At 56.3% G+C, this 15,890-nt stretch overlaps 1 protein-coding gene across 1 annotated transcript; it reads right to left on the bottom strand.

Moving 5' to 3' along the window:
* Positions 1–6,180: 6,180 nt before the first annotated feature.
* On the bottom strand, positions 6,181–12,429 carry ADAD2 (adenosine deaminase domain containing 2). Its single transcript, XM_045076594.1, is given in 10 exon segments — positions 6,181–6,456; positions 6,543–6,663; positions 6,921–7,158; positions 7,272–7,501; positions 7,660–7,827; positions 7,929–8,079; positions 8,184–8,309; positions 8,393–8,449; positions 8,746–8,886; positions 11,900–12,429. Coding segments are annotated over 10 exon segments (1,797 nt in total). The 5' UTR covers positions 12,360–12,429; the 3' UTR covers positions 6,181–6,351.
* Positions 12,430–15,890: the final 3,461 nt, after the last annotated feature.

Genomic DNA, 15,890 nt, shown 5'->3' with positions numbered 1-15,890 from the left:
GGTGGAGTCAAGTATGGTTTGTTCCAGGTGTTCAACCTCTGTCATGAGGATCAAACAAGCTCAGATTCTCTGCATCCTCCCTCTGCCTCTCTGGGTGTGTCACCTTCACTCCCAGGCTCGCCTCATGGCCACAAGGTGGCTGCCCAAGCTCCAAGCCTCACACCCTCACTTCCCCAAACCGATGGGAGAGAAAAAACTTTTGCTCCCCAGAATCCCAAGCATGTGGTTTCATTGAGTCTTCCTGGCTGAGCCCCTTATGGCTGCACTCCTGAAACAACCACTGTGGCTATACTGATTGGTTTATGTGAGTTGGGGTTCACCCTGGAGCAGAAGATAGGCTCACCCAAGATAGTCCCACCCAAGCCACATGGCTGAGAATGCGGAGGGTGAGTTTTCCCAGAAGAAAACCAGGGCACCCTTCCAAAAGAGACAGGAGGTGCTGGGCAGCAACCGCATCATTCGGGACAATCGCAGCTCTGGGGGGTGTTGGCTGCAAGCCACTTTCGGCCCCATCACTTCATGCACCGCTGGACGCTCATAACTCCCTCTGAAGAAGGTGCTAATGTCCCCATTTTACAGACAAAGCAACCAAGGCACAGGGAAGTTAGGTGACTATCCCAAGGCAGACAGTAAGGGCAGAGCTGACATTCAAACCCAGGTCTGTGGTTCCTGGGCCTGTCCCAGTGTTACCCACCATGCCAACACGCACCTTAAGGCTGTCCTTTCCCTTCTGGGAGGGCCCTGGGTCAGGGGCTGCCAGAGGTTTGCTGTCATCTGGTTCCTCTTCCACGTTTCCAGCTTCCCTGCCTGTAAGGGAGCCACGGCCAAGGTTCTGGTCAGAGGAATGTGTTGGAAGGAGTGTGTGCTACTTCCCCTCCTGCCCCTCACTCTACAGGCCCTGCAGATTCAGACGAATATTCTAAGGTCTAAGGCAGGGGTCAATAAACTACATCGGCACCCCCTTCTTGCTTTTGTAAATAGAGTTTTATTGAAACACAGCCTGGCCTGTTCCTTGTCTGCAGTGCTTTGGAGGCTATGGCGGCAGAGTCAAGCACAAGGTGGAAATAGTGACTTTCTGGCTCTCTGTAGAAAGTTTGCTGGCTCTGCTCTGAGGGGTGGGGCCACGAGACAGCAGCAGCGGTCCCCTGTACCAGGCGATTGTACCAGCAAAAGAAGAGCTTCTTCCGAGTAACCCACTGAAACAGCAGGGCTCCTCGTCCACCCTGGACCCTGTGCCCTGCACCTGGACCCTGTGCTCTGCAGAAGCTTCTAAAGGCATCGTCAGGCCAGACATCCACCCCAGACTCTGGCTGCTGGCCCTGGCGGGGAAGGGAGCTTGTGTCTCCAGCCACGCTGGCTGGCTCTGGTGACCTACCACTCTGGGGGCAAGAGCTTGCATGCGAAGTGCATCAGCCAATCCCCTGGGGAAAGACCCATGCCAACCTGGTCACCCAGAGCTCTGTCTTCTCAACCGGTATCGACGCTAGGCAATGAAATATTTTCACTCCTGATGCCCCCAGAACAGTTGCTCAGTCCTGGACCCATATCTTAGAGCCGCCCTCCTCTGGCCCAGGTCCCCTCTACCTACAGGAATAGCCCGGCAGCCAACGTGGACAACCCCTCCTTCCCAGAGTCTGAGGCCTTCCCTCACCCTTCCAAGCACCCTCCTCCCCAACCTGTGGGCCGGCCTCCACACAGCCCCAGGGACGACCAGGTGAGCAGGGGGTTCTATTCATGCTCTCGCCAGAGTCCTGGGTCCCAGCCACCCCTGCCTACAGCGAGGCGTGGCTTGTAACCACGATTGGACCCTTGGGCATGGGAGCACAGGGGGTGCCAGGAAACCTGACTCAAGTCTTATGAGGGGAGGCTGCCCTCCCCTGAGGTCAGGGTAGGGGACAGCCATCGGAGGACCTGTCACCTCCTTTCTGCTGAGAAGAATGAGCTCTGCTGAAAGCCCAAGGGGGTGGCTGTCTGTGTCCCAGCATCTCAGGGCGTAAGTGGGGTTTTTAACCTGCCATCACACCACCGGGTTGGGGGACGGGGCGGCTCTCACTAACGTTTCTCTGGCTTTTATTCACCCTCTGCAGGGCAGCGGGGAAAGGGCCGCAATACAATGGAAAAATATCAAAATGTCATCTAAGACCCTATTTGAGAACGGGGTGTCCATTCTCTCCCTGGAGCCAGCTCCTGTAAAGAGGACATCCTGTATAATCCATTCACTTCCCGTTCGGGCACCTTCTCTGTGGGAGAGCCCCCACCTCCACACCGCCCCCCACCCCCGCAAGGAGATGGCGAGACCAGGGGCCAGCTTCAGGAGCAGGGAGCAGACAGGCCTGACAACGGCCACTGCCTGAAGACCGGCAGGACCCAGGAACACCACTGCTCAGCCCCCTTCCCCGATTCACCACTGCCACCCCCCAGGAGACACGTCTGTGGCTAACTCATTTGCCAGATGGGGATACTAAGGCTTGGGGGGGGCGGGTGGAGCAGCCCCTGGGCCTCCAGGTCCGCCCTTGGGCTCCGTGGTGAAGTCCATACCCATGGTGCAAGGGGGCGCTCAGGAAGGGTTTCCGGGGAGCGCAGAGCAGCAGGAAGGGAGGAGGCGGTGGCCCAGGCTTCCTGGAGGAGGCGGCCTTGTGACTCTTGCCCAGCTAGATGACATCACCTTGCAGTTTAAATATGCCAGTGCCGGCAAAAACTACAGCCGCCTGCCTGCCCCGCAGGGGATTCGGCCAAGAAGACATTGAAGGGCCTCTCCTCTTCAAAAGCAGTCTTCATCATTGTCCTGCAGCACAAATTAGCTGAGTCAAAGGAACTGAGCGGGTTCGTGTAATGAGGACGGTCTTGGGAGGAAAGGATTGGACAGGCAGATTTATGCAAGGTGGGGACAAATATTCCTTACTTGGCAGAACACAGCAGAGTTAATGTCACTGTGAATAACTTGTTTACCCAGTGATTATGTGATGAATGAGTATCAAAATCTCGCCGCAGACAACCGCAGTCTGGGAACGGCTCTTGGGCTGCGGCACAAAAAGTAAATCAATTGAAATTATCTCCCAGGGACAACAACATGCAATAAATGGGCTAATTAGTAGGTTTGGGTGTTTGAACAGTCCTCTTGTCCCTGAGGAGAAGAAAAAAAAAAAAAACACCCCAACAACAACCAAGAGAAATCATAATTTCAAAGTGGGCTTGAGAAGTTTCTTACAGAGAAACTATACAGGAGCAGACGTTCCCCAGCTGTTGACTCAGATTAAGACCAGCAGCCCTGGGGTGCCTGGGTGGCTCAGTAGGTTAAGCCTCTGCCTTCAGCTCAGGTCATGATCTCAGGGTCCTGGGATCGAGCCCCGCATCGGGCTCTCTGCTCAGCAGGACGCCTGCTTCCCCCTCTCTCTCTGCCTGCCTCTCTGCCTGCTTGTGATCTCTCTCACTCTGTCAAATAAATAAATAAAATCTTAAAACAAAACAAAAACCCAGCAGCCCTGAGTGGGCTTTGGAGACCCTCCTTCTGGGTTCAAACTTCCCTCCCCCAATGCTCCATCTGCCCGGCCAGTCTCCCACCGGGGCATTCCTGAGCCCCTGCCCAGGGGCAGCTCCCCCTCTCCCTCCCACTTACCCTGCCCCTCCTCCCCTCCCTTTCTCTTCCCCTCCCCTCCCCCCTGCCCCCCCCCTCCCTCCCGCCAGCCGCTCTCTCCCTGCCTTCTGTCCCCCCAGTGCTGCGGCCAGCCGGAGCGCCTTCTCCCAGCCGCAAACGCTTCTCTCCCACCTCCCTCCCACCGTCCAGTTCTCATTTTCTAAAAGTTGTCGGGAGCTTCTGTCCAAGGTCCCCAAGGGAGCAAATCCGGCAGCCGCAGGAGCAGCCCCAGGGCTGGAAGGGCCGGGAACGCCGCTCCACCCTGACCACCCACGTGTTCTTCTAGAAGTTACGCTCCTCCTCGGGGAGCGTCCTTCCCTGTGAAATGGGGCCACGCTGGTGCCCACGGGGCTAGTCAGCAGCGGAGCCCGGAGCCCTCAGCGTGTCTTCACCCCCGCCTCCCTCTCCTCCACCTTCCCCGTCCTTGGCAGTGGCCTTGGCTGAAGAGGAGGGAGCCCGGTCCCGCCGACGAGCAGAGGGAAGGCGCAGGCCTGAAGCTGGGCAGGATGTGCTAGCTGTGATGGGGGAAACCAAGGCAGAAGACACACATCATTACATTTCCTTACTTCTACAGCCCGAGGACAAGTCCTGGAGACAGGCAGAGGGACTTTCCTCTAGGGACTCAACTGCCTCCACGTTGATACTTTGCTAAGGGCAGAAGGCGATCCTAGGCCCACCCCCTCCCACCCAGGATCCTCTAAGTCTACTTTAACCTATCAAAATGCCTTTAGAAATTTCCTTTATCTCTGAACTACCCCCCCAGATATTGTTGGCAATCACCCCCCAAGCATACAGCCCACCGATATACATCTGAAGGGTCTCATGACTCAGGTTTTATTAGACGGTGATAAATAAATGGCCTTTTCCCATCAATAGCCCAAGGCCCTGGAAACCTTGCTTCCAAAATTCCCTGAGACTGAGCTAGCCCTAACCCTCTCCCAACGTGGAAGTCTATCAGGAGCCAGTCCTCATGACCCTGGGGCAGCTCTTTCTGCCCCCGGGCGCTGTTCCCGGGCTTTAATAAAACCACTTTTTGGCACCAAAGACGTCTCAAGAATTCTTTCTGGGCCATGGGGCTCCGAACCTTAACGCTCTTTCCTGCATCAGCTCCGGGAGAACAGACCACCCAGACAGGCCTTCTGATTATTTCTCTAGACGAATCGACTCATGTTCAAGTGGCTGGCCAAGGCCACACACACCTGGGGGCACAGAGGTGGCTTGGGCGGAGGGGGCACCCTCCCAGGACTCCAGATCAGCACTGGCCTGCCCCTGAACGTTGACCCAGCTTCCCAAGGCCCACCTAGGGGAGCAGTCCATAGTTCTCAATCTTAAGATGCGGTGGTGGGGGGTGCTATTGTGCAGGGAGCCTTGGGCTGCAGGGCATGGGACTGGGGGGCTGGCAGGATTTCAGCCACCCGTGGGCCCTGGGCTCCTGCTCCATGGACACCGCCCGGGCTGGCAGGGTGCCCAGGCATGCAGACATATGCAGTGTGTGTCCCTGTGCAAGTGTGAGTGGTCTCCCCACCCAAGACCCTGAGAGTGCCTGACAGCCCTGCTGATGGACAGCAGCCCCCCTGGAGGACCAGGAAGGCTATGCACTAGCCGCCCAGGGAGGCAGGCGGGCTCCAGCAGCCCCTTGAGTTATCCAGGGAGCAGCTGGAGAGGCACAGAAGGATGGGGACCCCACTCTGTAGGGATCCCTCTGTCCGCTCCCCAGGGCCGCAGTAACAAAGGACTGCACACTTGGTGCCTTAAAACAGTCATTTTAGAGTGGTTTAGAGATAGAGATAGAGTGGTTTAGAGATAAAAGAAATTTCTAAAGGCATTTTGATATGTTAAAGTAGACTAAGAGGATCCTGGGTGGGAGGGGGTGGGGCTAGGATCGCCTTCTGCCCTTAGCAAAGTATGACCATTGAGGCAGTTGAGTCCCTAGAGGAATGTCCCTCTGCCTGTCCCAAGGACGCGTCTGTGGGCTGTAGAAAAGGAAATGTAATAATTTGTCTTTTGCCTTGGGTAAAAGCCCCCATCACACCCAAGAAGGATGCTCCCACACTCACTGTGCAGCCCAGCCCCAGGACACAGAGGGCCACACCCTCACAGCGTGGCCAGTGACACAATAAAGTAATTCTGTTTTTAAAAGCACACTCCCCAAATGGTGTCGTTTAGACTGAGTTCCCAAACCAGGGTTTAATACATAATCTAACTGCAGTTTCAGGGTTCCCAGAAAGACAGTCTCTACTGGTCCACCAGGGATTTTCCAGCCGGGGCCAATGAGGCTGCCACCTGGGTCCTCCCCCAAAGATGAGTGGATCTGTGTGATAAGACATTTTGCTTTTTCCCCTAGAAAGCTCTGTGCCCAGAACAGTTATTTTTTGCCAAGAACTTTTTGGGGCTACCTTCCTAGAAAAACCTGCCATCCTCTCCGACTCCGTGGGTCACCACTCTGCTGGCTAGATGGCGCTGCCCCACTCCTGAACCCTTCTACAGAAGGCTGCAGGTCCCCACCCCCCCAACTAAGAGCCAAAGACATGCAGAAGCACCAAAAACTGCTCTTTATTTCAGTCTGAATATGCAACAGCCCCTACCCCCACCACGTAGGCCCCTCCCCGCAACCCCAACTTTACCCTGTGCATCTCCCATCCCCCCACGTGCCTCCCCACCCCTCTCCAGAAGCGATCCTCCTTCCGCAGGATCCAGCTCGGCCCAGGAGATGGGTTTCAGCCTCTGAATTTGCCCACCAGTGGTTTCGAGGGCCAAGCCCCCAGGCCCTGCTGGTCCAGGAGGAGGGACAGCTGCCTGCGAGCATCCTGGTAGGGTCCGGCCTAGGACAGGACAGGAGGAAGGTGGAGATCGCATGCTTGCTGGGGGTGCAGGACAGAGCGGGCTGGAGGGGAGGCAAGGCGCTGACCTTGGCTGCCTCGTAGGTCTTCAAGGCCAGGAGGTGGGACATCCCGAGAGCTTTGGCAGCCTGGCGGAAGGCCCGGAGAAAGGCTGCCTTGCAGAGGCGGGAGGGGGGCCCGAGGCCGGCACTGGAGATGGAGAGAGAAGCCTGGAGACGGAGCTAACAGACCACACCACGCTGCTCACGCCATCTCCCTTCTCGCTGTTCAGTTTTGTTGGGGTGGGGGGTCATGGGTGTCAGAGGGTGGGTGACAGAAGCCCCAGCCCAGGTCCCAGGTCCCAGAGCTAGGATGAGAACCCAAGCTGGTCTCCCGATGCAGGCTTCTGACCCGTGGACAGGGAGACACGGCCCCTCACCAGCATGCCACCCACGGGCCTTTCTTACTCGGCCTTCACACGCCCAGTGGCCACGTCCACGACCTCGACGTCGGTGTCCCCCAGGCTCCAGTTGAGGCTCAGGCCATGGCAGGTGTTGGGGGTAGGATCCAAGGGGGCCACAGCAGGCCCCGCAAATAGGTGCAACGTGGTACGGGCGTAGGGGGCTGGCAGGCAGGGCCCCCTGTCTAGGTTGGGCCGAGTGTGGATGGCCCTGTTCAGGGTTGGGGGGTCATGGCAGGGGTCGGCTGGGGGGGAGCAGAGGGGCACAAGAAAAGGTCTCAGTTACCACCGCCCTGTCCCATAACCGCCCCGCAGACGCCACCTTCCACCCTCCCCCCCAGCCCCACAGGGCCCTCACCCAGGACCAGGCTGGTGGCATAGAGAGGAGGCAGAAAGTGGGCGAGGAGGGCACCACCCAGGCCCAGCACAGCCCAGCGAGCCAGCTTGTCACTGGCCGAGAGGCAGCCTACGTGGGTGTCCCGGAGCGCGGGGGCCACGTAGCACACAGGCTTCAGCTCCCCACGGACGTGCGCCTGCAGGCGGGAGGGCGGGCTCTGCAGGAGGCTGCCCTCGGAGCTCGGTGGGAGGCTGCAGAGGTGGCAGAGGGAGCAAAGGCCCAGGACGCAAGAATGAGGGCGGCTCCTCTGGCACCCCCATACCACCTGTCCCACCAGGGCCCCCCACGGAATGAGGGCGGCTCCTCTGGCACCCCCACACCGCCTGTCCCACCAGGGCCCCCCACATACTAGACATCGTGAGCAGCTCCCTGGGGGGTGTTGCTGACATAGAGATGCAGGAAGATCCGGGGCTTGAGGGCAAAGGGAGGCCCAGACCCAGGCTGGGGGCTCAGCACCGACCGTTCCTTGCCCTTGGGGCCACCCTGGGTCACCAACAGGAGCTGGCGGAACAAGAACCTGGGGGGTGGGGGGGCAGGCGGAGGAGCGGTTCGGGCTGCGGGGTCCTGTGTGCCCGCCAGGGCCTGCAGCCAAGTGCCCCCCGCCGGCCCACCCCTCACCTGAGCAGCGCCCTGCGGGCCACGACCAGCCCGTGGCAATCGTGGAGCTGCCGCCCGGAGAAGTCTAGCCAACGGGCACAGCTACTGCTGCCTGTGCCCAGCGCCACCAGCTCATAGATCTCCTTGGCGTGGCCCCTGGCACCTGGGACCTCTGTTAAGGGAAGGGGGGCAGAGCCATGCCGGAAAAGGCCAGGGGTCCATGGTGTAGAGGGGGGCGTGGGAGGGGTCCCGAAGTGGGGGCCGGGCAAGCCCTACCTCTCTCCAAGATGATGGCAGCCACGGTCCCCTTACAGGCCCTGTACGGTGAGGTCTGGTCCACCAGACGGTCAAAGCCAGCGCTGACCACGGCCGCACAGCGCTGCTCATGGGTCAGGATGTTCTCTGCACAGTGGGGAAGAGGGCGGAGGTGGGGACCCTGTAGACTGTGCCCCTCCCTTCACCCCAGGGCTTGGGTCAACAGGGGCCCACCTACCTACACTCAGAGGGGTCGACTGGAGGCTTGCTGGGGGTCTTTGGAGACTCTGGAACAAAGACAAGGGGATCGGTTATCATGCATACTAGGGCCGGCCTGCCTGCCTGTCCTTTGTCCTGGAAGCCAAGAAGTTTCCTTGGTGGGAATGGCGGGAGGAATCATCTTCCAGCAACTCCAAATTGCTGGGCTGCCCCTCCAGCACTCCCTGCAACCCCCGGGGTTGACAGCAGTCAGCTCACAGCACCCCCTCCCCAGCTCCCTGTAGGCGAGGTCCTGATGACCAGATGGTCTCTGCGACAACCCAACCCTGCCCGCGCTCCCACTTGGGTCACCTTTCTGGCTTACCTGGGCTCCCCAGCTGACTCTGGATGTAGTGGAGGGCAGAGAGCGCTGCCTGCTGCTTGGCCTCGGACTTGCTGCCGGCATTGCCCGCGGGGCAGAGCAGCCCATCCAGCTCGGCGTGCACAGAGAAGGGAAGGCATGGGTCTGTGGACAGGGGGGCCCTGAAGCAGCGCCCCGCACTCTGTCCCCGTCAGGGGGCCCCCTGAGCCCCAGCCCCTCTCAGACTGCTTCTCCTGACCCCACCCCTACTTGCACCGCCGAACTATGGTGGGTCATGGGGCAATTTCGCCATAAAAGAAAATCAGAAGAAACCAGAAGGATATTCATCAGAAAGGACATAATGACACGTGAGAAATAAATGACAAAGTTAAAATGATGACCACAAAATACAAAATGCTTGAAAGCGTATCAAAACGTGTAGTGTGGCTTCGTGGTAATGCGGCACAACGAAGGACCTTCATCTTATGGACTGGACCGGAGGTCTGGTCTACAAACCCTCTCGGTTCACACACGGTCTTACACATCTCCTTGCTTGACAGTGCACTTTTGCTTTTTTCACTAAAATTTCTTTCTCTGTTAAGAAAGGAATCAGTTTCCGAATACGGAACTGCATATTTGGGACAGAGCTCTAAAGCACCGTGTTGTGGGAGCATCGACACTGTCATTACCTCGGGCAAATTGTCCCCCTTGTGTGGACAGTCCAGAATTCTCTGGGAAACGGGGCTTCAGACTCTGCATGGACCTCCGGGAGGGCTGCGACTCATACAATATTAAAATGGGAATTCTGTGTCAGTGGACAAATGAAACCCAACTGGCAACCAATTTGATGAAACCAAACTGTCCCACAAAACTGTCAATCCGTTTTTTAAATCTTTCATGGCAAAACTGCCTTATGGCCAGTGAGTTACCAGGTGAAAAGGCTCGTGGCAAAGACGTCAGGAACAAAGATGCCTATGGCCAGAGTCCAGAGAACCCACCCCTCCCAGCACACACGGCTCTGTGACTCTCCTTGGTTGAAAGGTTCATCGACCAAATGCTCTCGTGTCTAGTGTGGCTATGACACGGAGCAGAAGAAAACCCGGGAACTGGGATTACTCGGTGAAAGTGTGTGAGCCTATTTTGGTTCGTGGCTCTCCGCTGGACTCACTGCTAAGTGTCTCCCAAAAGGATTGCCCTTTGAGAAGGGAGCCAGCATCTCAGCACTTCTCACCAGCACCAGGATTTACTCCCTTTACGAGGGCATCCCGAATGCCAACGAGCAGGTGCAGGACCATCAGGGAAGTCCCTGGTGCCAGATTCACCACAGAGGGGAGCATGAAGACCCCTGCGGGGCGGCCCCCCACTCCCGAGGGTCTCCTAGCTAACAACCGCCAGTGGCAGGACAGACAGATCCCAGGCCTCCCGGGGGGTGCAGCCAAGGATGCGAGGTTACTGAGCACGCTTCCTGCCCCAAATCATAATCTGAACCGAGTCCCACGGAAATAGACCCAAGTGGAGGGGCTTTCTACAAAACCACCAGCCTTTACTCTCCAAGAACATCAGTGTCCTACACACAAAGGTGGGCCAAGGAACTGTGTCACGTAACAGAAGATTAGAGACACGTGCAGCTACAGAACAGCTCATCCCAGAGTTGGGGGGAGGGACAGAGGGAAGGGGAGAAACAGACTCCCTGCTGAGCAGGGAGCCCTATGCAGAGTTCCATCCCAGGACCCTGGGATCATGACCTGAGCTGAGAGCAGATGTCCAACCAACTGAGTCACTCAGGTGCCCCGCCAACACACTTTTGGTTTAGAAACCAACCAGTCCAGGGGCACCCAGGTGGCTCTGTTGGTTGGCTGTCCAGCTCTTGAGTTTGGCTCAGGACACGGTCTCTGGGTCATGTGACGGAGTCCTTCATTGGGCTCCGAGCTCAGTGGGGCAGTCTGCTTCCCCTCTCCCTCTACCCCTCACCCTGCTTGTGCATAAGCTTACTCTCAAATAGAAAAAATAATAATAATAAATCTTAAAATAGGAAAAGAAACCAACCAATCCAGACCATCAATCCTAGATCACCGCAAGGCAGGTACAGGGCAAGTAGGGACACCCTCCTAACACCAAAACTACTCAATGCCTCGTCTTACACAATCATAAGCTTACCCAGCGTACCTGCCTGCCTCAACCATTCCTTCCCCAGAAACCCCAACAAAGGCTCTGCATTGTTCTCTACCCGCCCTTCTGCCTCCCGGCCAATCCCGGTTCTGTCCCCTGTGACCCTCTGTGGTGAGCCGTGCCACCTGTTCCTAGGGATCTGTCCTTAATTCTTCCACCATGACAATCCTCTCCGTGCCTGCTGTCTTACTGTCCCTGATTAAAACGTGTTCCAGGTCTGGGCACCTGGGTGGCTCAGTGGGTTAAAGCCTCTGCTTTCGGCTCAGGTCATGGTCCCAGGGTCCCCACATCGGGCTCTCTGCTCAGCAGGGAGCCTGCTTCCCCCTCTCCCTCTCTGCCTGCCTTTCTGCCTACCTGTGATCTCTGTCTCTGTCAAATACATAAATAAAAATCTTTAAAAAACAAAAACAAAATTAAAAAAAAAAAAAACAAAAAACCATGTTCCAGGTCCATTTTTAATACAGTCCCTTTTTTTGAGCTGTTCATTTCGGGTTCTACTAGGCAATCTTACCAAGGTGCCCCGAAGCTGGACAGAGTCTCTTATCTCCTTAGAAACTGGGAATGCTCTGCTTTAAGGTTGGGAACGGGAATGTGGGACCTGGGCCACAGCTGTGTGTGTCTGAGTGAGAGGTCGGGGGACACACGGAGGAAGAGGAGAGGCCATGCTAGCGGTCACATCTCCTGGCGCTGCTGCCATTACCAAACCGTGCTGGGGAGGTCCATCGGTCAGGAGCTGGCCTTCACTAGGGTCGCTCCGGTGTGGGCATGGAAACTCTAATTGCATATAACTGGCCCTCAAAACATCCCCGCGCTGAAGGGGTGGGTACTTAACCTCTCCAAGCTTCAGAGGGGCTATCCCTCCCCCTGCTGCGGCCTCTCCGGTCCGATGGCACCGGGCGGCTCCCAGCAGGTCGGCCTCGGCTCCCGGCTCAGGCCCAGCTCACGGTCCCTCCGACTTCATGCGAGGTTAGCCCAGGGAGCCCCGCGGTCCCAGGCCCCCGGGCCTCACCTGCTGTCTGGTCCTCTCGGAAGATCAGGGAGACGCCCAGGCTGGCTGCATACTGCGCGAGCGAGGCCACGGCCTGGCCCTGCGGCGGGTCCTTGAGCGGCAGGCCCAGCTGCCTGGCCGCCGTCGGGAGGTCCCCGGCAGGCCCTGCGGGCGGGACAGAGACCCTCGGGGACGTCCCCATCTGTCCCCCCAGCTCTTCCCGGGCCCGGGCTGCCCCCAGATCCCCGAGTCCGGCCCCCTCCCCGGGCCCACCGTCCCCTGCTGCCGAGGCCTGAGGCTGCCCGCCCCCCTCGTCGTTCTCCGCGTTGGGGGGGACAGCGGGCTCCCAGGGATCTTGGCCCAGGCTGGCCGTGGGCCGCCAGGGTCTGGGCCTGGGGTTGATTTGCAACGACGCCGCCAGACGGGGCTTCCTGCGGCCCCCGTCCTCGGAGCCTGAGGCGGTGCTGGTTGCCGAAGCCATGGCCGGACCCGGGACCAGAAAGGACTGCGGGACCAATCTCACGATGCCTGCGCCCTTTTACACGTGCCCGTGCGCGCGGCTCTGCGCGAGGAGCACGTGGCTCAGCGGCCAGAGCACGGCAAGCTCCGCCTCTCCTTCACTGCTGGCCAATGAAAGCCTGCAGAGCTAGGTTGGACACTCTGTCCAGCCAATTGGAAGGCCAGTTTCCTGAGTAGCGGCTGCCGGGAGGTGGAGCGCAGAGTGGGCGGGCTCCTGGCTAACCCCCACTTCCGGGGTGCGGGTTTCAGGCGGGGAAGTGGGTTGGGGAGAAAGGCGGCCGCTCCCATGTCCGGGTTCTCCGGGCTGGTGGTCCTGCAGAGGAAGACCTGGGAAGGGGGTTGGGGGTGCGGGTCTGGCTGCCTTGTCCGCGCCCCGGGCCGCCCCAGAGTGCGCCCATCCTACCCGCCCAGCCCCAACCGCTAAGCTTGGGGCGGGGGGCGGCAGGGCGTGCGGGGAACGTCTGCGGCCGATCCAGGCGAGTGCTCTCGACCGAAGCGGCCCCACAGCACCTTCAGGATCTACATCTAAGAAGTGTCCCCTGCAGGGCCTCCCCGAAGCCCCCATTATCCGTTTAGCAGCCCCCCGCCCGGTTTGGTGGTGGTTCAGCAGGCATTTTAAGTTGTTTTATAGGAAACCCCACAAAACGGCAGTTCTTGAAGAGGAGGGACGAGGAACGAAGGGGGAAAAACAGGAGGAGGTTAGGGGTGAAGATGGTCACGTTATGGCCTGTTACGATGCAGTACGCAAGGGTCTCAGGGGGCCACAGCTCTCACGGAGTCCTGCAGGAGCCGGCGCCGGGGAAAATTCGGCCCGTTCCTCCATGCACAGTCCGTGAGGTTCGTCGCTGTTGCTGCCGCCGCCGCCGTCGCCGGCGATCGCCGCCTTCGGGTCTGACGACGCTCCCCAGGAAGCGGGGCCTGATCGGAGCAGGCGGGTGGAGGGACCAGGAATATCTGACTGGGGAAGAGCGGGGCAGGGTGCAGTCACCTTCTCAGACGTTTCGAGGAATGGCATCGGGAAGAACCGTTCTGGTTTCGGGGAGAGCTCAGAGAGTGGAAGCAGGCCTCGGCAGGCAGAGGGGCCGTCTCGGCAGGTGCTCAGAAGTGGAGCGGCAGCTGCTTACCACCACGAAGAGACAGGGACAGCCTTACTGAGCTCGGAAGCGTCCCCCACCGGCAACTGCATGGACAAGCGGGGAAGAGTCCTACCAGAGACTGTAGCCCCACAGCAAGGAACTACTGCTAAATTCAAAACCTGGGTGAATCTCCCAGGCATTTGAGCGAAAGGAACCAGGCTGAAGAGGGCATCTTCCCCATGATTACGTTGATAGACATTCCTTGAGCTGGCAAACTTAATCTATGAGGATAAAAGAGTCATGGTTACCACTTGAAGGGGGTGTTGACTAGGAAGTAGCACCAGGGAATTCTCAAGTGGCAGAAATGTCCTCTGTCTTGATCTGGGTAGTGGTTATTGGGGGGTACATGTATGTAAAAACTTGATAAGCTGGACACTTAAGACTTGTGCAGTTTACTGCACGGTAAGTGCATGTCAATTTAAAAAAAAGAAAAAGAGCTTGTTTAGGGAAAGGAAAGAAGATGGGAAGAAATGGAATTGGCCTCGCAATGCAGAAGCGAGGATATTCTGTATCCTAAGGGGGATACAGAATAGTGGGGCGATAGGTAAAATAACAGTCCACCAAAGATGTCCGTGTCCTTGTTCCCACCGCCTAGGATCATGTTACATCATATGCCAAGAGGAGCGTTATGGTTATCAAAGGAACTAAGGTTTCTAATCAGCTGAGTTTAGGATAGGAAGACTGGGGGCACCTGGCTGACTCCGTATGTGCAGCACGTGACTCAAGATCTCAGGGTTGTGAGTTCAAGCCCCACGTTGGGTGCAGAGATTACTTAAAAGTAAAATCTTCTTTAAAAAAAGAGGGAGACTGCTTTAGGGTAATCAATTGCCAGGGTCCCTAAATAGGGAAGAGGGAGACAAAGGCCGAATCAGAAAGCCGGCATCCTGAGCCTCAACTGCTGTGAAGGTGGAGGGGTGCTATGAGTCAAGGAATGCAGGCAGCTTTCAGAAGACAGAAAAGACAAGAAGGTAGATTCTCCGAGGAACCTACAAAAAGAAACATAGCTCTGCTAAAAATCTCAGTTTTAGCTCAGTGAGACCCATTTTCAGGCTTCTGACCTCTAAACCTGTACAGTATTGCATTGTTGTTGTTGTTGTTGTTTTTAAGATGTATTGATTTCAGAGACAGAGAGTGGGGGGGTTGGGTAGAGGGAGAGAGAGAGTCTCAAGCAGACTTCCCGCTGTGTGCAGAGCCTGAGATGGTGACCTGAGCCACCCAAGCACCCACAATATTACGTTGTCTTAGGCCACTGGGTTCTTGGAAATCTGTTACAGCAGATGTTTTTCATTTTTTGAAAATAATATAAATGGCTAATATAAATGGCTTTCATTTTTTTGGTATATATAACCTCAAAACAATTTTGAAAAACTATACATCCCTGAGTTTTTAGTTTAAATAGTTTAAATAGTTACAAAAGCAGCAATTTCTAGTTTATTATGTATTACAATCATCTTTCCAATGTGTTTCCACCAAAACCATGGAGATGCAAGCTCCACTTATTCCATTTATGAAAAACACTCTCCAAATGACCTCACTGGCAAAGCCTACCCTTCTAATCAAACAAATTGGCTAAAACAGAATTAGTGTCTATCAAAAACAGTATGAGTTCATTTTTTTCAGTTTAAATAAAAGTGCTGGCATTTTCTCAGAAGAACCATCTCATTTCATTCCAATAATTCCCTTCCAATAACTCTAGTACTTACCAAGCATCCACTCTCCCAGGTGTTTGGGGGGTATGGCAGTGACCAGCCCAGAAGAATTCCTGACCTCATAGAGTGACTTCCACATTGTAAGACAACTGAGAAGGTGCATTGGGAAGTTTCAGTGTGATAAAGCATCAGATTTTTTTTTTAAAAACTGCTTTACTGAAATATACCTCATGTACAGAAAAGTGTACAGATCATTTGGTGAATTTTCACACCCTGAACACATCCACGTAACCAGCACTGAGATGAACGCAGTCTTGTCAGCTCCCAAAAGGCCCCCTTCTGCATCCTTCCATCACTACTTCTTATTGAACCCACTTTTCTCAGTCTAATGGGGACTCTCTCCTGTAGGAACTCTGCTTTTTTGGAATTTCCCGCTCATTCAGCACTCAGCTCAGGCAGTACTCCACAGTGTGGAAAGGCAAGTGTCTGATCTCAAACACCTCCCAGATTAAAAACTATACAGAAGGATGCCGTGAATTTGGAAATCGATTTTTAAAAATTTTTAAAAATAAACATATAATGTATTATTAGCCCCAGGGGTACAGGTCTGTGAATCGCCAGGTTCACAGCACTCACCATAGCACACACCCTCCCCAATGTCCATAACCAACCACCCTCTCCCTCCCTATCCCCTTCCCCCTGGCAACC

Source organism: Mustela putorius, unplaced genomic scaffold (genome assembly GCF_011764305.1).
Source record: "Mustela putorius furo isolate JIRA1106 unplaced genomic scaffold, ASM1176430v1.1 tig00000174_pilon_pilon_pilon, whole genome shotgun sequence".
Lineage (NCBI taxonomy): Eukaryota > Metazoa > Chordata > Mammalia > Carnivora > Mustelidae > Mustela > Mustela putorius.
This window is presented reverse-complemented; position numbering and strand designations above follow the sequence as displayed.